Raw genomic sequence first — 25,019 nt, 5'->3', positions numbered from 1 at the left:
CTCAGTTTGTTTATCAGAAAATATTGTACATAATTTTTCGGTGTTATTTATTTAAGAAAATAAATCAATAGAAAGATTTAGGTTAGTCAATAAAATATACAAAAAAAAAAAAAAGAAAAATGTTTTACACTTTTAAAAGGCACAAATATTTTCTAAACTTTTAGAACTCCACCATTTCTTTCATATATAGTTATTTTGTAACCAGAGTGAATAACATATACTCCACTTTCATAAAGTTTTTTGGGTAAAGTACATCAATGGCCATTGAACTTTATTAATTTTTATGGTATGTTATTGAACTTTAAAATGTACCATAAAAACCATTGAAATTTACATTTTGTTACATCGTAACCACTAAATTTTAACTAATTCTACAAAATGACCCCTAACGGTTTCAAAATAAAAATATTCAAGAATTAAAGTTGTTCGTAACGATATTTACTATGAACCCACGTTTTTTATTTTCCAAAAATCATCATTTTTGAAGCTTTCTATCTCTAAAAATTCACTTTCTCTCCTAAACAAACTTAGAAACAACACCTAAATGATCTCAAAATAAAAAAAAATTAAAGAATTAAAATTACTTATAATATCATTAAATTCTTTGAATATTTTATTTTTAAACCGGCAATAGTCATTTTTAGAAATTAACTGAAATTTACTGACCACATATATAATAAAATGTAAAATTCAATCACTTTTATTTTATGTTATATTTTAAAATTCAATGGACAAAGTTCGGATGTAATTTATTCATTTTTTTAAGACAATCATAGATGATGTTTCCAAGAATGTTCAACCACTTCCAAGTATATTCAATTAATTACAATGAATATTAATTGAATGTTTTTAGTTGGAATTAAAATTTCCTTAACTTTTTTTTTTTAAATTTTTTTTTTCTAAATTATATATTACCTCCGTTTCATATTACATGTCTTTTTACAGATTATTTTTTGTTTCATATTACATGTTATTTTATATGATCAGTACGCGTTAAGTCATCTTTTTTCCGCTATAAAACGTGGGTTTATAAAAATTAATTAGCATAATGTACTTATTATAGAATAAATAAAGGGAAAATTACAAGTTGTCAAAAAAAAGGGAAAATTACAGAATTGGGTCAAATGGGAGGTCCATTTACATATTTAACCCATTTACTCAACCTACTACATATTTAGACTGATTTTGTGTGACTTTCCCATAATACCCTCAATATTCACGCACGTCTCGCCCCCTCTCGTCTGACTTCGCAGATTCCATATTATGTGAAGCATGCGAAGCTAATGTTTGGATTTACTTAATGAATTTAGTTCGCATATGCGAAGCCTGCGAAGCTGAAGTTTGTTTTATTTGATGAATTTAGTTCGCATATGCGAAGGATGAATATGTTTTCAAGCTAATTCGCGAAGTGGTATATAACAAAAAATGGCAAACAAAAACAGATTCTAACATTAAAATCATAACATTATCAAAATTTACAACAAGATTGCCACAATAACAACATTCAAATCATAACGTTATCAAAATTTACAACAAGATTGCCACAATAAACTCCTAACAAATCACTTCAAAGTGAACCTAACTAATCCGGTACCAATTTTGAAGAGGGTGAGTAATCTTGGTGTGCACCGTGGGACACATCCATCCCAAAAGGTCTGGACTTCCATTTCTCATCCCAAAAAGTCCAGACCTTTTGGGATGGACGTGTCCCACGGTGCACACCAAGATTACTCATCCGCTTCAAAATTGGTACTGGATTAGTTAGGTTCACTTTGAAGATTGGCACCATAGGATGGACGTGTCCCATGGTGCACCCCAAGATTGGCACAATCTCTCCTAACTAACCACTTTAGGAGTGAATGTGTCAATCTTGAGGGAAGTTAATCCCTATACAGGAAGGAAAATCATCTCCCCTGCAGCCTAGTAGGCCGCCTTCCAGAAAGGAAAGTTACGTATTCAACCACCTTCAGAAAAAATGAATCGTGTTAGGCAGGGAAAAAGACGATTTGGCTTCGCGAAACGAAGATTAGCGAAGCATGCGAATGTAAATGTGTAGGGAAAGAGGTGATTTTACTTCGCTAATTGATTTTTTCGCGAGGTTTGCGATGTCTGAAACGTGACGATCTACGTCGCATATCGATGCTTTCGCGAAGTCTGCGAGGTCTGAAACGTGAGGATCTATTCGCAGACTTCGCGAACTAATCGATTCGCGAGGTAGATCCACACGTTTCAGACTCTGTCTCTTCGCAAATCTTCGCGAAATCATTGATTCACGAAGTAGATCATCACTTTCCAGACTATTTCTCTTCGTAAAGCTTCGCGAAACCATCGATTGCGAAGTGTATTCATGAAAAAACGCAAAAAAAAACATCAGATACTTACATTTTTAGCCCTTCACCCCCAAAAGCGACAATAACAATATGATAACATGGGAAGAACGAAGGAAATAACGTAGAAACCCCATTTCTTTAATAGTAACAAGAAGAAAGAAACCAAGTAACGAACAGGAAGATGAAGAACCATGGCTTCGTTTTCTAGGGTTAGGAAGTTGTAAAATCAAGAGATGAAGAGAGGAAAAAGAGAAATTCATTGTGATTTGGCGAAATGGTGCAGATTTCGTGCAATTTAAAGGAAGAAAGGAAGATCAAAAATCTTGAAATCATTAATGCAGGAGCCATGTTTTCGCGTAACCAAGGAGATAGGGGAGCGGCCGTCGCGAGTGGTGGGAAGTGGGAAGGTTAGGGGTATTATGGGAAAGTCACATAAAATCAGTCTAGATATGTAGTAGATTGAGTAAATGGGTTAAATATGTAAATGGGCCTCCCATTTGACCCGGTTTTCTAATTTTCCAATAAATAAATGGTAGAATCAATAAATAAGGAGCAACAATGTCTTTTCTCTAATATCCTTAATTTCTATGCAACTCTCTAAAACGACATGTACAATATGAAACGGATGAAGTAATATTGCCACATGTTGTTACGGAATGCATGTGTTGTGTCAAATGGATTTGAGAAAAGTTAAAAAAAATAGGGTTTTGCTATTCGTCGCCCCTATTTTCCTTACCGTCGCCTCCTGTTTGACATTTTTGCCCTTTTCATTTTTCATTCAAAAAAATGAAATTCTCTCAACTCCGAAGAACAAAACGAAGAAAAATCATGCCTCCAAAACAATGAAAAATACTTGAACATCTAAGTTTCGTATTAACCAATAATCTGAAATTTAACGAATTTAACTTGAAACGAACTTTTTTTTTCGTTGAATTTACTCTAAATGGGTAGCCCATACGGTCCGGTCCATGGACCGACCGTATGAACTACCAGTTTTGCCTAGGCAAAATCGGGTGGCCTACCCCTTTTTACCTAGGCAAAACGGGTAGGCTAAAATCGGGTAGCCTACCCGTTTTGCCTAGGTAAAAAGGGGTAGGCTACCCGATTTTGCCTAGGCAAAACTGGTAGGCTACCCGTTTTCCTTTAGAAAAACGGATTTATTTTTTTTTAATTATAATAAATATTAAAAATTAATTAATTAATTATTGATTTGATAGAAAAAACGTATAGATAAATTATTGATTGGAAATAAAAAATACGGTATTGAAGTGTCCAATTAATTTTTATTTGGTAAATTATATTTATTTACCTTTTAGAACGTAAATTTAATTATACGTAAATTATGTATTGACTGGATAGAAAAAACGTATATATAAATTATTGATTGGAAATAAAAAAATACGTAATAACGCGTGCAATTAATTTTTATTTGTTAATTTATATTTATTTATCTTTTAGAACGTAAATTCAATTATTGATAAATTATGTATTGATTGGATAGAAAAACGTATAGATAAATTGGAAATAAAAAATACGTATTGAAGCGTCCAATTAATTTTTAATATTTATTATAATTAAAAAATAAATAAATCCGTTTTTCTAAAGGAAAACGGGTAGCCTACCAGTTTTGCCTAGGCAAAATCGGGTGGCCTACCCCTTTTTACCTAGGCAAAACGGGTAGGCTAGGTAAAAAGGGGTAGGCCACCCGATTTTGTCTAGGCAAAACTGGTAGTTCATACGGTCGGTTCATGGACCGAACCGTATGGGCTACCCGTTTAGAGTAAATTCAATGAAAAAAAAAGTTTGTTTCAAGTTAAATTCGTTAAATTTCAGATTATTGGTTAATACGAAACTTAGATGTTCAAGTATTTTTCATTGTTTTGGAGGCATGATTTTTCTTCGTTTTGTTCTTCGGGGTTGAGAGAATTTCATTTTTTTGAATGAAAAATGAAAAGGGCAAAAATGTCAAACAGGAGGCGACGGTAAGGAAAATAGGGACGACGAATAGCAATCCACAAAAAATAACTAACTGGCTTTATGCTTTAACTTCAGTTGTGTATATAAATATTTTTCTGAAATTTTATCATATCAAATTTATTATTATTATTGTTTAATTTAATAAAATTATTATTCTAATTTTTAATTAATTGTGAATTTAAAAGTACTTTTTGTGAAATTTAATTCTATACTTTTAACTTCATTTTAATCTTTGGTAAATTTAGTCCTTATATTTAACTTTTCATTCTGATATACAATTTACAGAATTTACATATTACCTACCAATGTGAGCTAAATTTGACTGACGATATAAGTTAACCTTAAACCTAACAAATAGAAAATTGACTAAATGTATCAAAATTGAATTACAGAGATATATGATATAGATGATACAAAAATGGTAATCATATTAAACGAGTAATATAAAACGAGTTGTCTTAATAAATTGTATTATCGTGTCAAAAAATGACAATCGAATAACATTTACATAGTCTAACCTGAACAGGTCTAAAGGAGGGGAGGGAGCTTAAGAAACCACTCATCAATTGAAAATGTCATGTAAATGGTATACATAACTTTCATTTTTTCTATAAAAGCACTCAAAAAAATTCAATCAAGCGTCCATAGACATGCACCACCTAAGAATCAAATCCGTCTTTGAAATTGTGTACGAAACTTTAACTTTTTCTATAAAAACACTCAAAAAAATTCAATCAAGCGTCCATAGACATGCACCACCTAAGAATCAAATCCGTCTTTGAAATTGTGTACGAAAATTTAACTTTTTCTATAAAAACACTCAAAAAAATTCAATCAAGTGTCCATAGACATGCACCACCTAAGAATCAAATCCGTCTTTGAAATTGTGTACGAAACTTTAACTTTTTCTAATAAAAACACTCAAAAAAATTCAATCAAGCGTCCATAGACATGCACCACCTAAGAATCAAATCCGTCTTTGAAATTGTGTACGAAACTTTAACCTTTTCTAATAAAAACACTCAAAAAAATTCAATCAAGCGTCCATAGACATGCACCACCTAAGAATCAAATCCGTCTTTGAAATTGTGTACGAAACTTTAACTTTTTCTATAAAAACACTAAAAAAAAATTCAATCAAGCGTCCACAAACATGCACTAGCTAGGAATAGTACGAAACTTTAATTTTTTCTACAAAGACACGCATGAAAAATATCAATCTAACACCCATAAATATGCATCATGCATCAGCTAGGAATTGAACCACTGATACTTCAAAACCCTTCACTTACTTTACATATTTCAACTATTGATATACAAATTGAAGTAGTAATCGGGCCGAAACGAACTGAACTTTGGTCTGCTCATGCTCACTGGTCAAAAAATTGACGAACTCAAATTCAATATTTTATTCATGAACTGCTCGCGTTTAGCTAGTTAATTATATTCATGAACTTTATTCGCGAACAAATCATTGATTATGTTCATTAATTAATACTCATTTGAAATTTCTTTAACACAAAACTACATAGTTTTAAAACCTACAAAACTAAAGTTTCACACAAAACTACGTAGTTTTACATTTCCTTCTTTATAAAAATAGTATTATTAAAAAAAAAAACCGAACCGAGATCGCTCAGGAACCTATTCATTAACATTATATCAGATATGCTTATGAACCAGTAACCAAACATACTCGCGAGCTTTCAAACTGAGTTACACTAGGCTCAAGCTCGGCTCGTTTATAAATCGAGCCGAACACGGTCGAATTTTTATCAAGCCAAATGCCGAGAAGCTCAACGGCTCGGCTCATTTACCATCATAGTAAAAAGACAGCTGATTTAAACTAGCATGACACCATGAATCAGTAACCTCAATCCCAACCTACTAAGAATTTACATTTCTCACCCTCTAACTCCACACAGCCCCCTCCTCCATATAGGCAATTTTTTTTGAAAAACTTGTTAAAAAAAACACAATCAAAACAAAACCCCTACGTTTCGTGAGAAATTAAAAAATAAAAAAGAACGAAAGTTTCATCTACATGAATATCAATTGCTAGTGAGTCAAATCTTCACTTCCAACACCAACACTTGTCAATTTCGTGTTATTGTATCAAAATCGTTATCTACATATTCTACATACAATATAAATATGCAAGAAAAATGATAATTCTATTGTGTGTATCGAATTGTTTCTGTAGGTCATGTCACTGTATAATAAATTGTCACTTTGGCCAAGATCATAACTAATTTCAATTAGGGTAAAATACATACAAAATCATTATGCTCATAAACTATATCACAACTAACATTATGCTCATAAACTTCATTTCTTGACATAAATATCATTTAAACTTACATTAATGTAACATTAAAGGGCGGCCCGGTAAACTACGCGTCCCCGCTGAGCAAGGGTCCGGGGAGGGGTCCCACCACAAGGGTGTACTGGGGGCAAGCCTTCCCCTGCCAATTTATTTGGCAAGAGGTAAGACTCGAACCCGTGACCTCTTGGTGAGGAGGGCAAGTTTGACTACTTCCAGTTGTGATAACTAATAACCTCCACTCCTTCCCCAATATATCAAAACTAAACAATTTCAAGAAAAAAATAAACCAAATATAACCTGCCAAAAGGAACAAACATATGTACACCAAATATAACCTGCAATTCATATAAATGAATGGAACACCAATATTATATGTCAGAGATCCAATCTGCAATTCAAGAAGTTCTCCTAATTTTGCATTGATTGTAAACAAAACCTGCATATGGACAGCAAGAGGAGTGATGAAGAGATGTGTAGTCCCAGCTCTAAGTATTCCTCCAACAGGGCAAATCCCATAATAGGTTGAAGGGGACAAATCTTCCACCAGGGTCCTTCGAGGACCTGTCTGTCTTTTCTATTTCAGAACCTAATTTATTAAAGCAGGCAAAAATCGCATTAGTTTTTTAAACAAATTTCTCAGAATTTGAAGAAACAAGCTTAAATGTAACTTAGGAAGACTATTGAAAGGCTGTGGTGATATGAATTTGGTGATTGCCTTACCATTATATTCAAATATCAGATATAAAACAATTGAAAATCAAGCACGAGATGCATAAAGGCTACTGAGAGTTAATCCTAGCAACAAAAATTACCATTAACAGTGTCTTTTTAGACGTATAGAACAGCGAAAACATTAATAGAAAATCTAGAATTGATATCATCATAACGAAGCTTTATCAAGCATAGAATAGTAGATCAACTACAACAACAAGATGCAAATAAGAGTCATTTGTGTAACTAGTTTTAGTCTTTCACCAGTAGAAAATGTTAAGTAGCTAGTTTTCTCACCTACTGCAACATTCTCGGCGAAAGTAAACTCTCAAAGTATGGAGATGCAGGCAAGGAGTAGTAAGAAGGCTTCTCCTTATGTACAATTTTATTGCCTTGAACCTTCAAGCTATCATTCCCTCTCTGAACCAAAGTTTCTCCATTCGACATAGAGCTGAAGAAGACAGAGATGACAGGGGAAGTAAAATCAAAACATGAAATTTTGCTCCATAAGCTTTTCAACCCACAATGGTCTTCAAGTACCCATAACTCTTGCTGGGATTCAGAGTTTTCCCCTGTAATTGCCATAGACTCCTTGAAATTCATGACAGCTGAACAATCCAAACTTTTTGAAGGCAAATTCATATAATCCAGACTTTCTTCTGCCAAATCAAAATATAATATACAGTCGGTGTACTCATCTTCTTCCTCATTAAACAGCGTTGCAATCCAATGGACACCATTCTTCGCATAAATAAACCTTGAAGTATAGTAATACACAGAATACTGTTTGGCTATTCTCTTGCTTTTCCATGAGCTGCTTTTCAAAGAAAATATTTCAAATGATATGTAATCTTCATCAATGGCGCATTCGGAAGAGACTTTTATAATTTTGTAATCATCAGACATAGGATCATAACCCATTGCGACTATATCCACATCTGAAATCAATCGAGAGTGCGTTAATGGAGATTGAATTATCTTAAAGTCAGTTGGGATAGATGGATTCCATACGAGTATGCTTTGATCTCTAACGAAGCATATTAATCCATTGCAAGAGTTACAAAGGCTGACAGGAATCACCTTCTCATAACCAAAAAAAAGCTTATATGGAAAATTAAATGCTTCAGCATGTACAGTGCCGTCATAATCTTCTCTGTACAAAAGACAGGAATAGGAAGCATTCTCCTTATCAGGAAAAACAGGGCCAAGGAATTTCTTATGCTGATCGTAACCGGCAGCACGAGCAAGATGTCTTTTTATGAACCCAGTAGAGTTTATAGTGGAATGCCAATACTTGCAAACTGTCTTACATCTCCAAAGAGATTTCACTGGCAACCTCAACAGAATTTCTGTCACAATTTCCTCCGGCAGCAATTCCACCCTAGTCTCTTGTCCTGTATTTCTCCTTTTTCCATCCATTTGCAGGTGAATAGATATTTGTTGTTAAGTTCTCTGATAGCATAGCAGAATAAAGAATCAGAATACAAGGATAATCAATTGCTCCAATAAAATGCAGAAGAGCATAAAATTGGATAAGCAGAACAGAAATCTAGCTAGATTTATCTCCCTATGAAATCTTGATTTCAGACTTTAAAACAGAAAAATGCTATTGTTCTAGCAGACCTGATAAGAACAACTTGAGGACGACTCAGTTGTTTATCTTTTGGCAAGCGAAATCGAAATCGAAATCATACCTTGAAAATGTTAAGCAGGTGGAGATCGGCGAGTCTCTGTATGCTATAACGGAGGTGGTTCAGCGGAGGACCCGGCGGCTGCGGTGTTTTGAGACGCGGCGGTGGTTCAGCAGAGAACACGGCGGCGGCGGCGGCGGACGATGAGATTTGGAGAAATAGGAATTGGGGTTTTATAAAGAGATGGGCAGTCGGGGAAGAACGAATATAAAGTGTGCTTATCTTCATTGAACGGCAAATTACAAAAATAAACCAATTGTTTCATGAATTTATAAATATGAATAAGCTTAAAATTTGGCCTGTGTATTCATGAATTGATACAAATTTACAAATTTACACCTAATGTTTTCAAATAATACAAATTTACACATAAAGTTTCTAAATAAAAGCAATTTACTCCTATCTAACGAAAAATTTAAACGGGTTAATTTGATAATTATTTGACTGTGATATTATATTTTTTCAAACAAATTTTTCGTTTAATTGAATCAATTTCATACATTTTAGTTATTAATATTCTGGCAAGTTATTTGTAATTATGTTAGTACATAGTAAATATTTAAGACATTGTCCGGCTAACTCGTTTTGATACCTAAATCAATTTAAGATATAACTCAAAGATGAACACAACAGTAAATCAAAGTTGTAATCTAAGTTAATGAATTAATAAAGTGGTAGGCTGAGCTTACTCTAGGATAAATTACACCCATAGCGATTGAATTTTAATCATTTTAATATTATGGTCAATTGAATTTTATTTTTTAACAATATAACCACTGAAAAAAATTTATATTTTTAACACCGGTGGCTATTCAATTTTAACCAACTCCTCAAAATGACCGTTAACGATCTCAAAATGGAAATATTCAAGAATTAAAGTTGTTCAGAACGACATTTACCATGAAACTACATTTTTTTATTTTCCAAAATCATTTTTTTAGCTTTCTCTCCTAAAAATTCTCTCTCTCTCTCTCTCCTAACCAAACAGCACCTAAATGACCTCAAAATGAACGGATTTTCCCTTATCATCATATGAACGGATTTTCCCCTATGCAAAGTTTTCAAATGATCGGAAACGTTTGGCAGGTTAGCGGAATAGGCTTTAAAGCTGACAGAATTTTAAATCACTTTCAAACCAAGGAAGCTTTTAAAACCTCTTAGAATCTGACTCCCAATATGCAGCTCATGTCTTCAGCTCCGGTGGCCGTGTGTTTAATGAATTGGGTGTTATCATGGTTGACTATAAGGTTATTGCCTCTCAGATTGAAAATTTTCAGCTTAGGTTTATCAAGAGACATTCCTGCTCAAGGAAGGTAACCAAATACGTATTTGAGTTCTTATACCTTTGGCAAATTGACACTTCACCTATATGAGTCCTATGTGACTAGGGATGGCCACCGCAAAAAAAAAAGCACTTTTCTAAGAACTGAGACCTATAGCCTTCTTAAGTAGGGCCCACCGTTATCATGCATGATGAAACCTTTTGGTCTTCATATGAGACAAGCAAACCGGGTAGCTCATGGTAGCTAGAGATGCCCAGTTACATGCTAGTCCCTTCTTCTGGCGTTACGACCCTCACTCAAGCCGTTCGTTGGCACTTCTTGATATAATGAACTCTTCTCACTAATGAATTTCTTCGGTTTAAAAAAAAAACAATGTTTAAAAGCCTAAAAAAATTTTGTTGTTGAATTAAAAATATTTAAAAATTTCAAATTAAACATCTATTTGGTAAATTGAATTGAATTCCACTTAAAATGTTTCTTAATTTTGAAAAACAATTTGAGAGAAATATAAAAATTAATATTTAACTTCTGATATTTTAATTTATCAAATTGGTTTCTAAATTTTAATTTGGGCTGCACATTTGACTGTGTAATTTATACAATTTTAACACTGATAAACAGTTTTGAATTAAAACTATTTAAATAATTCAAATTAAACATCTTTTTTTCAATAGAAACATGGACGATGCCTCTATCCGAGAGGGGGCATCCCAACTAGGTTGGCACTCTCGGCCCCAGAAGAAGCAAAACTCAAATATATTAAGAAAAAAAGAGAAAATTACAAACCAAAGAGAGAGTTAGCTTATATGATGATGTGCTGAATTACAAATATCATCCGAAATAACTGAAGAACAGAAAGCGGGAGCCGAACTCCACCACATGACCGCACTAAAAGGTAGTACCAAAGCCAGCTAAAGCGTTTACATCATAGTTTCCTTCACAATATATGTGTCGTCACAACTTCCATCTGATGCAGATTATTTCGGAACGTGTTAGTTTTAATCGTAAACTAACAAAGATGTTTCTTCTCAAGCTAAACTTGAAGGAGTGAACCCCGGTTTTACGGCCCAAAATCCGTAGGAAATCATAGATCCCCCATTGTTGAGATTGAAAACCCTAACAAGCTTCAATGAAGAAGATAATAAAATTGATTGATAAAAGTTGTTTAATTACAAAGAAAGAGATGTATTTATATCATCTCAAAACCCTAAAACAAACCTAAACAATTACACAAAAGGGTAACTACTTAATTAATAAAAGGGTAAAGATAAAGACTAAATAAGCCCCTAACTAGGGTTACAAACAAGGATAAGAGTAGGGGGCAACTTAGGAATTTAGAAAGAGTAAATTAAGGATTTAAACTAGGGAAATAGAAAAAGGCAATTAAGGAGTAAATTAAGGAATGGATTAAGGAAATAGAAAGAGACAAGGGCAAGACAGTCAAATGGATAAAGTTTAACCTTATTCTTCCCCCTCTTCCTTGCTTGGCGTTGAATACTGCTTTAACTATCTCACGCTCTGCGTGCCTTGAAGGATGCTCCGCGTGAGTGGGCCTCTGAAATTGGTCCCCATCAGCTTCGTCTTCATCCCCTTCTCGAACCATCCCTCCATGCTCCGCTTGTCTTATAACACACTCTGCGTGGACTAGATTAGTAGCCTCCTCTACGCGTGGTTCTCTTCCTCCCCTCTTGGCATTAAACTCACGCTCCACTTGTCTTATAACACACTGTGTGGAAGGCGTTAGTGATCACCCCTCCGCGTGGTTTTCTTCCTCCCTCCTTGGCTCCGGACTCACACTCCATGGGTTTTATCTCTCGCCCCACGCACGAGCATAAGATGCCCTCATCATACTCCTCTTCTTCAAAAGAGTTGGTCCCCAACTTGGTTATAAAACAAAGATGGTGCTCGGTAGGTGTTATCCACTCCATATATTGTCGGATTCTCCTTCTCTTCATGAACTCTCCCCACATCTCAACTTGTGTCTTGCCCCCGGTGCTCATCCTCCATAATACTCGCTTCCATCTCCGACTGACATCAAACGGAATATCTTGACGAAGTTCGTCAAACCAATCCTCCACAATGTCTTGGAGGCTCCTCCACACTCCCACGACATGTTGAACTGACCAACCTCGGACCCTCTTGATCTCCATATCACAAACTTGAAGAGTCACCACAATCTCCTTCCGCCTATAGCCTACCTCAAATGGAATGTCCCGCCGACACATATCAACCCAATTAGGGTTTATCCCATAAGTACTCTTTAAATCCCCAACATGATCTTGAGTCGAATATACCCGACCCACTATTTCACTCACTTCACTATCTTGACGACTCCCCATAATCTTCTCTTGCCCATGGCTTATCTCGGATGAAACGTTCCGACGAAACATATCAACCCAACTTAAAGTGATCTCTTGAGCATTCTTCAAAACTCCATCATAACCTTGAGTTGAATATTCCCGGACTTCTATATACCTCATGCCATCAACCCAGATGCTAGGCTCAACCTCTGGTCGCTCATAGCCGACCTCAAATGGTATGTCCCGACGACATATATCAACCCAATTTGTAGCGATCCCTTGGGTACCCCTCATAACCCAAACATGATTTTGAATTGAATATGTCCGGACTTCACTTTCATTCATTTCACTAACCGAGGTACCATGCTTAATCTCTACTTGCCCATGGCTGACATCAAACAGAATATCCCAGTGACAATTGTCAATCCACGTCATAGTGCACTCAAGAGCACTTATATTAGCCCCTCTCTCGCCTTGGGTTAACAATCTTGGAACCCCAAGACTTGCCCCTTTACTAACTTGGCCAATATTCCACAAGTCTTGACTCCCTTCCATCTTCTCTATATACCCCGGGAAACTGTTCTCATTCAACAAATACTCAATGAAGCTCTCATTCTTCACAATAAAATCACCCCTAAGGGGCTCATCATAAGAAAGGTTCTCCCTCAGCACACACAACCAAGATTTCAGCATATATACTTCCACAAAGCACAAAAGAATAAGTTCAAATTTTACCAAGTGAGTGACTTGATTCCTTTGCATGTGGCATGTGCTAGGCGTCTCGGTGCTATCAATAGGCATCATAGAGTAACCTTCCTCCTCCTTCTTAAAGATCAACTCTCCATGTGTAGGACTAGGTGCACTATCTCCTGGATCCCATGGTATGTCATGTGATAACTTCCTCAAGGGTGGAAGCCCTTTAAAGAGCCATCTAGGTGGCTCATTGAAAGGTATGTGTTTGTCATCTCTAGACATCGGCTCAACTTCCTCACTTCAACTTTGCTCTTTCCATTCTCAACCTTACTCTCCTTCTTAGATTTGACTTCATTAGGAGAGTGGCTAGCTAACTCATCCATGGAACCCAAGTCGACGCGATTCAATATCTCACCCGTTCCACCAATGCACTCATTCACATTCAACTCCTAAGTTGGGCAATCTTCTAAAATGGTCTTCCTCTTAACACTAGGTGAACTCTTCAAATGTGTAAGGATGTATCAGACTCCGCCCTTGTGTATGGTGTAGGTGTCGCTTCTTCCCGCATGTGAGGCATCATAATCAAATTGCCATGGACTACCTAGTAGCACGTGACAAGCATCCATCTCCACAACAGCACATATAGCTTCATCCTCATAAGCTCCAATGGTAAAAGGAACCTTACACCAATGAGTCACTTGAATTTTCTCCACCTCGTTGACCTAACCAAGGCGGTAAAGCCTATGATGTGGCTCGGGAACCAACCTAAACTTACCCAAGATGGACCAACTAATGATATTCACTTGGCTTCCTCCGTCAATTACCATCTCACACTTCCTCCCAAGAACTAAGCATCGAGTCCTAAATAATCGATGATGTTGGCTATGTTTCTCTTCATTAGACATTAGCACCCTCATCATCAAATACACGTTGTGCTCATTTCCATCACCACCACCTCCATAAGTGTCTTCATCTTGGCTCCACTCAACACTTCCCGACTCATCTTCATCTTGGTTCCATTCAACATCCTCCAACTCATCATCATAAACTCTATCATCCCCCAAACTCTACCATATGACCGCACTAAAGGTAGTACTAAAGCCGGCTAAAGCATTTACATCATAGTTTCCTTCACAATATATGTGTCATCACAACTTCCATCGAAGCACACTGAGTTAGACACTGAAATCAATCATGTCTGACCATCTAGGGAACATCATAGGAAGGTGTGTCATCAAGTTAACCATACAGGTAGAATCAGCCTCATCCAAAGCTTCATCCAGTTACTCTCCCAGGCAATATCAACCGCAAACATAACTACCTTTAGCTCTGCAATATACGCATAGGAGCCTGAAATCGGGAAAGCGAAGCTGCCCTTTGCAAAGCCCCGTGAATTAATTAAACATTTATTTTTTATTTAAGAAATTAAAAATTAAACATCTATTTAAAATAGGTATGAATAGAATTATTTTACTAGTTTTTATTTTCAAACAACATAATTTAATAAATTGAAGTTTTGAATTCCACTTGAAATGTTTCTTAATTTGAAGAGATTTTTCTACCAATTTAAGAGAAATGTAAAAATTAATATTTAACTTCTGTATTTAGTTCAATTTATCAAATTGGTTTCTAAATTTTAATTTGGACCGCACATTTGACTCGTGTATTTGACACAATTTTAACACCAATAAACAAATTTGAATTAAAAATATTTTTTTTGAACCTGAAAGCGAAACTTAGATAGATGATGAATTTGCATCCATATAAATAGTGTTCACAAGCCAGTCTGGCACAGTAATTGAAACAAAATCGCTAGCATTGGAACAGGCAAGCCTAGCTACCAAATGAGCCGCACTGTTCGCTAAGCGAGAAATAAAGACTATTTTAAAGGATGGGGTGGATCGTAGCAAAATACGACAGTCCTCCACAATCATACCAAATTCCGAAATGTCCTGCTTTTTAGAGAGAATAGCATCTACCACTACTTTGGCATCAGATTCAAAAATAACAGCAGAATAGCCCAAATTAGCAATCCACAACAGACTTGTGCGAATTGCGAGGGCTTCAATAACGCGTGGCTCCTTGACACTTGGGATAAGACTGCTACTACAAAAGAGAAATACTCCCCTTTCATCCCTAACAACTGCTCCCATACCACTGCTATTTAAATCTTTGAAAATGGCCCCGTCAATGTTACATTTGATAAAGCCTGGACTAGGCAAGGTCCAACTATGTTGGGGGTTTGGCGGAAGTTGATTACCTCTCGGCTGTAATTGCGTTACTTGCATCTGTCGATTGCTTGGAGTCTTCTGTTGATAGGCTTTCCAATCTTGAACATCCTCCAGGCTGATGCGCCATGCCGTGTCTGCCGGCCACCATCTCATATGCCACAAGACTCTGTTTCTGTGGTCCCAAATTGCTTTTAGTGCACAACAGATTCTAGCAATTTCTTCAGTCTCTGAGTTGCTCAAGACTTGGAGAAGCCACTCGTCAAGGTATCTGTTATCCATTCTAGGCACAGGCATACCTGCTACATGCCAAATGTCACCTGCGAAACAACAGTCAATAAATAAATGGTTATCCGTCTCTTCTTGTTCCACACATACTGGGCATTCAGTTGAAATAGGGACCCTTCTCTGGGCCAACCGGGTTCTAGTGGGTAAGCACTTTGAACATAGGCGCCAAATAAACTGCTTTAGTTTTGGAGGTATCCTCAACTTCCATAATCTCTTCCACCCCTCTTGGGTACTGCTGGCTTCAACAAGCCCTATACCTGACAAATAGCCAGAGTGAACATTGTAGTGTCCATCCCTTGACCAATGCCAGATCCTCATATCTTCCCCTACATTGTATGGCAGGATAATATCACTGATAGCCTGCACCTCCATTTCGCTAAAGCAGCCGTTTAATCTCTGTATATCCCATCCTCTCCCATTTTCAAGAAACAGGTCCGCAACCCTCAAGTTTTCCGTTCCAGGGACCAAAAAGGAATTTATACAAAAACCCTCAAGATTAGGAACCCACTCATCCTCCCAGACTCTGATTGATCTGCCATTTTCCACTCTCCATCTAACCCCTGTTTTCAATATACTAATACCTTCCCATATACTTCTCCAAACCATACTAGGATTATTGCCTAATTTGGAGAGTAGCAAGTCCTCCCTAGGGTAGTATTTTGCTTTGAACATTTGACTCACTAAAGTATTAGGGAATTTTAGTAATTTCCATCCCTGTTTACCTAACATTGCTAGGTTAAACACATGTAGATTCTTAAAACCCATCCCACCTGACTCTTTAGGTCTACACAATTTTCCCCAATCAAACCAATGAATATTTCTACTACCTTGAGGTTTCATACCCCACCAAAAAGAATTCATTAGTTTTTGCAGCTCATCACAGATAGATAGAGGTAATAGGAACGTACTCATACAAAATGTTGGAAGAGCTTGAGCCACAGACTTTAGCAGCACCTCTTTCCCAGCCTGGGACAAGAATTTGAGCCCCCATGCACCAAACCTCTTGCGCAGCCTATCTATCAGGAACGTAAAAATTCTGCGTTTTGATCGCCCAATGAGTGACGGCAGACCCATATATCTTCCAGTGTCGAGAGGAGTGTTTACCCCCAGTAGTGCTTTAATCTGTAATTGCAGAGGCACCGGCACATTAAGGCTAAAAAAGATTCCTGACTTGCTTAAGTTTACTGTCTGGCCCGAAGCCACTTCATAATCAGACAGGATGCTCATGACCTTTCTGGTCTCCTCACTGGTTGCCCCAAATAACAAAAAGCTGTCATTCGCAAAGAAAAGGTGTGTTATTGTCGGTGCCCTTCTGCATATCTTACACCCTGAAATAAGCCCTTCTTCTTCGGCCTTGCGGATCAGTTTAGATAAGACTTCGGCACACAGGATAAAAAGGTAGGGAGAAAGAGGGTCCCCTTGCCTTAATCCCCTACCAGGGACAACTTGGTCCGAGCACTCCCCATTTATAGCCACCTTATATTTCACAGTTGTTATGCATAGCATCATCCAACCAATCCAGATTTTATGAAATCCCATTCTGCCCATAACTGCTTTAAGGAAGTCCCAATCAACTCTGTCATAGGCCTTGCTGATATCAATTTTTAGGGCCACATGACCCCTCTTCCCTCTATTCAATCTCTTCATATAGTGAATGCTTTCAAAAGCCACCTGAACATTGTCAATTATAGACCTTCCAGGAACAAAAGCAGATTGAGTTTCCCCAATAATCTTAGGGAGCACCCTTTTCAGTCGATTAGCTAAGGCCTTGGCAATTATCTTGTAAATAACATTACAAAGGGCGATAGGGCGAAAATCCTTCAGCATTCTAGGGTTGTCAACCTTTGGAATCAGAACAATTGTGGTGTCATTTATACCGCTTGGAAATTCCCCCTCATTTAGCCACTTCGCACAGGCTGCTCCCACATCTGCTCCCAATGTATCCCAAAAGGCTTGATAAAATCCCGGATTTAGACCATCAGGTCCAGGAGATTTATTAGGACTCATGGAAAATAGGGCATGTTTAAACTCTTCCTGGTTAAAAGGGGCCACAAGTGACTCATTCATATCAGGGCTGATACACGTAGTAATTACCTGCACAGTATCACTCCTATTCAAAATCGAGGCCGAGAAAACATCTTGAAAGTAAGTCTTTGCAAGGTCCAGTAGATCGGCTTGGTTAACAATCTCAGTCCCATTTTCATCTGTCAGTGAGGAAATAGAATTCTGCTGACGTCTGGCTTTGACACTGGCATGGAAAAATTGTGTGTTTCTGTCCCCTTCTGACAGCCAGAAGATCTTAGCCCTCTGTCTCCAATAACTTTCCTCAGCTTCCAGGGTCTCATTGAGTTTACGTTTGGCTATAAAGTAAGCGGCTATAGAGTCCCTGCTTCTGCTACCATGCAATCTTTCCATTTGAGTCCTCCATTTCCTAATCTGGCTTTTGTAACGCATATTGAAATTCTTACCCCAAATCGCCATTTTCTGCACACAATTCTCCAAATTTTCCTGAACTAGTTTGTTCCTCTGGCTTCTCCAGTGACCTCTAACCAGATTACTAAATTCCTGCTCTTTAAGCCAAGCCTCCTCAAAAAAGAATCTCCTTTCTCTACCTCTGCTTCTCTCCCTTACCAGATGAAGGAGAAGCGGAAGATGGTCAGAATAACCAGTCATACAAGTTTTGAGGTGGTGATTATCAAACCGATTCAGCCACCCAGCCGACTCGAAGCCCCTGTCCAGTTTTTCTCTAACCCAGAGATCGGACCCTCTACCTCTTTCCCAAGTAAAGCGGTTACCGTTCAGAATCAATTCGCTCAACCCACATTCCTCGATTGTCTTAGCAAAATCCTGCATTAAGGGGGTAGGATAAACTGCTCCACCCACTTTTTCATCAGGGTTCAGAATACAATTAAAATCCCCAATCACTAGCCATGGGATTGAATCATCCCTAGCTAACCTTCTCAGTAATTCCCAAGACTCTCCATGCCTACTGCGGTCAGCAAACCCATAGAAACCCACTAATCTCCAGTCCCCTTCAGAGGGCTCAGTGATAATCGCCTCGATATGATGCTCAGAGAAACTCTTGATCACTACCTGAATCCCTGCTTTCCACAACAAAGCTAATCCTCCACTACGGCCTCTTCTACTCACTGGGAATGCTCCCTCAAACTTTAACTGTTGTTTTAGCCACCTAACTCTCTGATCCTCTACTAATGTTTCCATCAAGAATATAATGTTAGGGCTTTGGGACGAAACAAGCTCCTTTAGGGAGCGAACTGCCCGGCGGTTGCCCAGGCCACGACAGTTCCAGCTTAGGAAACTCATTCTCCCCGGCGGCCCTGTTCTTTAGGGCTCGCCGAACCAATATCTATGGAAATCCCCTTATCCTTTCCAAGAACAGAGACTTCCCCATCCTGCCTAATCTCTTCCTCCCCCTCCCTTCCCTTTCCCTTTTCCTCCCTTCTTCTTTTCCTGACATCATTCAATTCCATCTCAGTATCCTCCCCCTTTTCTTCCTCACCCTCACCCCCATCCCTTTTCCTTCGTCGTTTTCTAAAGGCTTAAAGAAAGGCCCTGAATATGGACAAATCAGCACTTCTCTCTCCCCCTCCCTCGCTTGTTTATTCCCCCCCCCCTCACTTCCTTCTCTCTCCCTGTATTTGTTATATTCCTCAAAGCGTACAATGCCCCTCCCCTACCACCTCCAAACCCCCTCATCCCCCACCTCCCTTGTTATCAACCAACCATTTTGCTCCACTATTATCCCCACCCCTTTTGACCGGGGCTTTAAGCCATTCCCCCACTCTCTCTGAATCTCGCCCCCCTGCATATTGAAAAGTCTCTCACAAAAGCGTTCTGTATGCCCCAGACAACCACACACATAGCAGAAAATACCCAATCGTTCATATTTGAAAGTAGGTAAAGACCACACATTTCCAGTGCTTCTCAGTTTTTTAAACCTTTTGATAGGGCGTTCACTGTCCAAACTGACTCTGATACGCATAAACTGTCTATGAATTCCAGAATTATTGTTTAAATCATACTCCTCATAAGTCCCTAGGAAGTTTCCTAGTTGTTTGCCAACCAGTTCAGACATAGTCCCCACAGGAAGACCATAAATTTGCACCCAAATAGAGTAATTTAATAAATTCACATCATCTATGTGCACACCCCAATTCCAGACATTCATAATCAGTATATAGTTATCAAACGACCAAGGACCTCCAGCAATAACCCTATCTCTATCCATCGGGTGAAAGAATTCAAAAGAATATAGGTTAGAGCTTACCTCCTGAATATCGACCCGTCGCATTGGCCTCCATAAAGCCGCCATTCTGTTTCTCATACTCAAGAAATTGAGAGGCCTGTCAGCCACAAATCTTCCTAAGAACCGAAGACCCGTGCCAATCTCCACTTCTGGCCCAGCCGGTGGGAGCAAATCAAGCAACCCACCTTCATCTCCTTCAATACTAAGCCTTTCTAGATCCCTCTCCATTTGCTGTGATATTTGCAAGTAGAATTCCTATCAAATTAAATTAACAGCAGCCAAATGCCCTTCAAAGTTATTCAGCACAAGAATCCCCAATTCTGAATAACGCCAATCGCAGCCGAGAGAACCCGCACCGGTTTGCCGGCGAAACAGCAGCGCCTTTTGCTGTGATGAATGCAAGAAGAAATCCTGTCAAAGCAAATTAACCACTATCCAAATGCCCTTCAAAATTGTACAGCACAAGGAAACCCCAAATCTGAATACCGCCAATCGCAGTCGAGAGACCCGAACCGGTTCGCCGGCGAAACAGCAACGCCGTTTACCAGGAATCCGCCTCCCACCCTCGCCGCGCGCCTCCCGCGCCTCCCTCGCCCCTGTCCACGGCCACCACGCAACCCACCTCCTGAAAGAATAGATCGGAAACCTAACTCTTCAAGAAATCAAAACCAAAAATACTAACTGCCACCACTGATCGGAAACCAGACACCTTCACCGGCCGCCGGAAAGGACAACTCTCACCGTCGCCGCACACGTCGACCACTCTTCACCGAGGTAGCGTGGCGTCGAGCGATGGACGAGATTTTTCGAGAGAGACTTTGATTTACTCTTCCTCTTTTCTATTTTTTATCATTTGCTAAAAATTCAAATTAAACATCTATTTTTTATTTAAGAAATTAAAAATTAAACCTCTATTTAAAATAGGTATGAATTGAATTCTTTTACTAGTTTTTGTTTTTGAACAAGAGAATTTAGTAAATTGAATTGAATTCCAATTAAAATGTTTCTTAATTTGAAGAGATTTTCCACCAATTTGAGAGAAATATAAAAATAAATATGTCTTTGGTTCAACTTATCAAATTAGTTTCTAAATTTTAATTTGGGATAAGCTTAAAATTTGCTCTATATTTATGAAATGATATAAATTTACACTTATCGCCTTTTTTTTTTTTTTTTTGATCTTATACTTATCGCTTTCAAATAAAACTAATTTACTCCTACCAAAGGAAAAACTTGAAGGGATTAATTTGATAATTATTTGACTGATATATTGTATCTTTCAAAGAAATTTATCGATTAACTGAACCAGTTTCATATATTTTAGTTATTAATATCTGATAACATCCGGATTTATTTCTTTTAGAAGGAGGAATAATAATAATTAATATGAATAATAATAAATTGTTATTTCTCATAGAGGAAGGATTAATGACAATTAATGTATGATTAATGTAGGGTTAATGACAATTTGATAGCATCCGGATTTATTTCTGGATGGGGGGGAGTATAATAATGTGGAAAGAGAATGATCCTACAGCACTATGTCACGTCACCTGGATCAAAGAAAGACACGCCATATAAGGGAAGATACGACGGAAAAGATGGGATAAGAGAGATCCGTTTGACGTATATCCGTCATCATATCACATCTTGACAGTTTCAGGGAAGATCAAACGACACCTTTATATCTCATTTTAAGAGGAATGGATATAATTAAATGACAATTAATAGCTATTAAGAGGAGTACTGACATGACTTTTCAATTAGAACACTATTAAATGTAAAATGTTACAAAAACATGTATAAATATCCCAACTCGGGTATGTTTCAGGTATGTTGGTTAACTTTCATAAAACTCTTGTCATTACCCTTTTTCTTATCAAATATATTACTGACTTTGATATCGGAGTGTCCCGGACCGAACCCAACGACACCTCTTAGTGAAGGGATTTCAATCAAGAAATTTTGACCAGTTATCAATATCCTAGCAAGTTGTTTATAATTATGTTAATACATAGTAAATAATTTAGGCATTGTCCGGCTAACTCATTCTGATACCTAAGTCGAGATCTGTAATACAAAGTCGTATTGTCCAGTTTGGCTATGGAGACGCCACATGTTCACTTTCCCCAAATGCTAGTTCGGTTCTCTTAAGTGTCACATGAAGAGTTTTATTCGTGTGATATCAGCTACTAATATTATAATTATTTTATATGCGACAACAATTTTATCTTTAACATTATTGTGCAATTTTACCTCTAATATTGGTAAACATGAGCAATTTTACTCTTGACGTTAACAAGTTTAGTCAATTTCACACATCATTATCAGTGGCAGATCCAGGATTTGAGGGACGGGGGGCAAAATGCTATGAAATTTTTTTTAGACTAATGTTTGTAGCCAAGAGCAAAAATACTCTTAACGTTTTGGGAGCAATTTTACCCCTAACGTCTAAAATGATGCAATTTTACCCCTAATGTTTGTAGCCAAGAGCAATTTTACCCCTAACGTTGATAAATTGGATCAATTTCAAACACTATTATAACATGTAGTCATTTTTTTTTCTTTATTTTGCACCAATTGCATATCAATTTATTCTAAAAACAGGATATAATGTTTTTTTGTAATTTAATAATAAAATTGGAGATTAGTATTTTATAAATTCGGTGAATTTTTTGAATTTTTTTATCTAATTCGTACAAAAGACAGTACATTTTTAATATTTTTTCTTATTTTTTTCACATCCCAACATATGTTTGTGATTTGTTACTGATAAAATAACGCATGTGTGAAGTGTATATGACAAGATTCATGACTAAGAAGACAGTTTGATGAATTATTTCTCAAATTGACCCAATTTATGAACGTTAGGGGTAAAACTGCTTTTGGCTTCCAACATTAGGGATAAATTGCACCATTTTAGACGTTAGTGGTAAAATTGCTCATGACCCAAACGTTAGGGGTATTTTTGCACTTTAACCCTTCTTTTTGGACTAAATTTTTTTTTAGGGATGAAGGGGGGCAAATGCCCCCTTTGCATCCGTCACTGATCATTATAAAACACAAATATCTTATTTTTTATTTTACACGAGTTGTATATTAGTTTATTTTTAAAAAGATTTCATATTTTTTATGATTTAATAATAATATTGAAGATCAATTTGATGAAATATTTGAATTATTATTTTTTATCAAACTCATACAAAATATAATAATTTTATAATTTGTTTTATTTTTATTTTTATTTTTTCACGCTATTCATATGTTTGATTTGTTACCAATGAATGATAAAAATGATACACATTTGAAGTTTAGATGACAAAATTCATGATTGAGAACACAATTTGATGAATTATTTCTCAAATTAACTCAACTCGCTAATGTTATAGGTAAATTTTGCTCTTTCTTACTAATGTTAGATGTAAAATTACACATTAAAGATAAACTTGTTTTTTACTGTCAATGTTATGATATTTTTACATATTCTCCCATTTTTATACATTATTTTTCATTAAATATTAAATTCGTATTGAATTGGATTTGTATTATTATATTCATAATTCTCTATAAAACTATAAAGTGAATTAATTTACCGTGTTTGAGTTATAATTCAACCTAACCTATTATTACAATCAACTCTTGTATTGGTTGATAAAACCAATCAAGCCCATCAAATGTTCACTTGAAATGGATTCGATTTGATTTAGTTCTCGTTCTTGTTCGACCCAACTAACAGTTTGATAAAAACTTTGTGGTTACACTAATTTATATATGAGATATCGTCATTTTTTTGTTGTTGTCAAAACAAGAACTATGCTTGTTAAAATTTGCAAAATCAATGACTTTTGGGTTAACATTACCAATTTGGCCGTTAACGACCTCAAATGAAAATTTTCAAAAATTAGAGTTGTTTAATATCATATTAATTACTATGGAATCACATTTTTTATTTTCCAAAATCATTAATTTTAGAGCTTTATCTCTCTAAATATTAACATTCTCTCTTCTCACCAACAACACATATATAGATGACTTTAAAACTAGAAGATTAAAGAAATAAAGTTGCTTAGAATATTATCAAATTCTTAAAAAATTTCATTTTGAGATCATTAACAGTCAAATTGATAATGTCAATCCAAAAGTCCTCGATTTTGCAAATATCGACAAACACTATCCACGTTTTGACAACAAAAAACTCATAGTAATTCATCTGCAAATCAGTGTAACCACATAATTTTTTTATAATAACCATTGTTTTAAATTAAAAATACACAGTGTTTACTTTTTATTTCAGTTTTTTTAATTATTGAACATATTCAAAATAAATAAAAATTAATCATTTATTATCGTTCAATGCCGTGAAATTTAAAAATTATAGTTTTTCCTTAAAATTTTTAAAATCCAAGAGTTTAATAAAAGAAAAAAAATCAGAGTTGTTTAATATTATATTTACTATGGAATCACATTTTTTATTTTTCAAAATCATTAATTTTGAAGCTATATCTCTCTAAATATTAACTTTCTCTCTCCTCATCAACAACACCTAGATGACTTTAAAACTAGAAAGTTGAAAAATTAAAGTTGTTTAGAATATTATCGAATTCTTGAAAATTTTCATTTTGAGGTTGTTAACAGCCTAATTGACAATGTCAATCCAAAAGTCCTCGATTTTACAAATATCGACAAGCACTATCCACGGTTTGACAACAAAAAACTCAGTTAATCAGTGTGACCACATAATATTTTTTAAATAACCATTGTTTTAAATTAAAATTTACTTCAAATTTTTTAATAATTGAAAATATTCAAAATAAATAAAAATTAATCATTTATTATCGTTCAATACCGTGAAATTAAAAGATTATAAGGTTTTTCCTTAAAATCTTTAAAATTCAAGGGTTTAATAAAAGAAAAAAATGATTATA

The 25,019-nt window shown here is 36.2% G+C and overlaps 1 protein-coding gene across 1 annotated transcript; it reads right to left on the bottom strand.

Moving 5' to 3' along the window:
- Positions 1-6,608: 6,608 nt before the first annotated feature.
- Positions 6,609-9,253, bottom strand: LOC136233323 (putative F-box protein At3g16210). Its single transcript, XM_066022952.1, has 3 exons — positions 9,039-9,253; positions 7,642-8,796; positions 6,609-7,219 (listed from the first exon to the last, which is right to left on the bottom strand). Exon 2 carries the CDS (start codon positions 8,761-8,763, stop codon positions 7,642-7,644), a length of 1,122 nt encoding a protein of 373 aa, XP_065879024.1. The 5' UTR covers positions 8,764-8,796; positions 9,039-9,253; the 3' UTR covers positions 6,609-7,219.
- Between the last annotated feature and the right edge of the window lie 15,766 nt (positions 9,254-25,019).

This window comes from Euphorbia lathyris, chromosome 6 (assembly GCF_963576675.1).
Source record: "Euphorbia lathyris chromosome 6, ddEupLath1.1, whole genome shotgun sequence".
NCBI lineage: Eukaryota > Viridiplantae > Streptophyta > Magnoliopsida > Malpighiales > Euphorbiaceae > Euphorbia > Euphorbia lathyris.
Note: the sequence above shows the minus strand (reverse complement) of the source record. Positions and strands in the feature narration are given on the sequence as shown.

Excerpts from the sequence above, each read along its gene's own strand:
- LOC136233323 (XM_066022952.1), bottom strand. The coding sequence starts at position 8,763 with ATGGATGGAAAAAGGAGAAATACAGGACAAGAGACTAGGGTGGAATTG.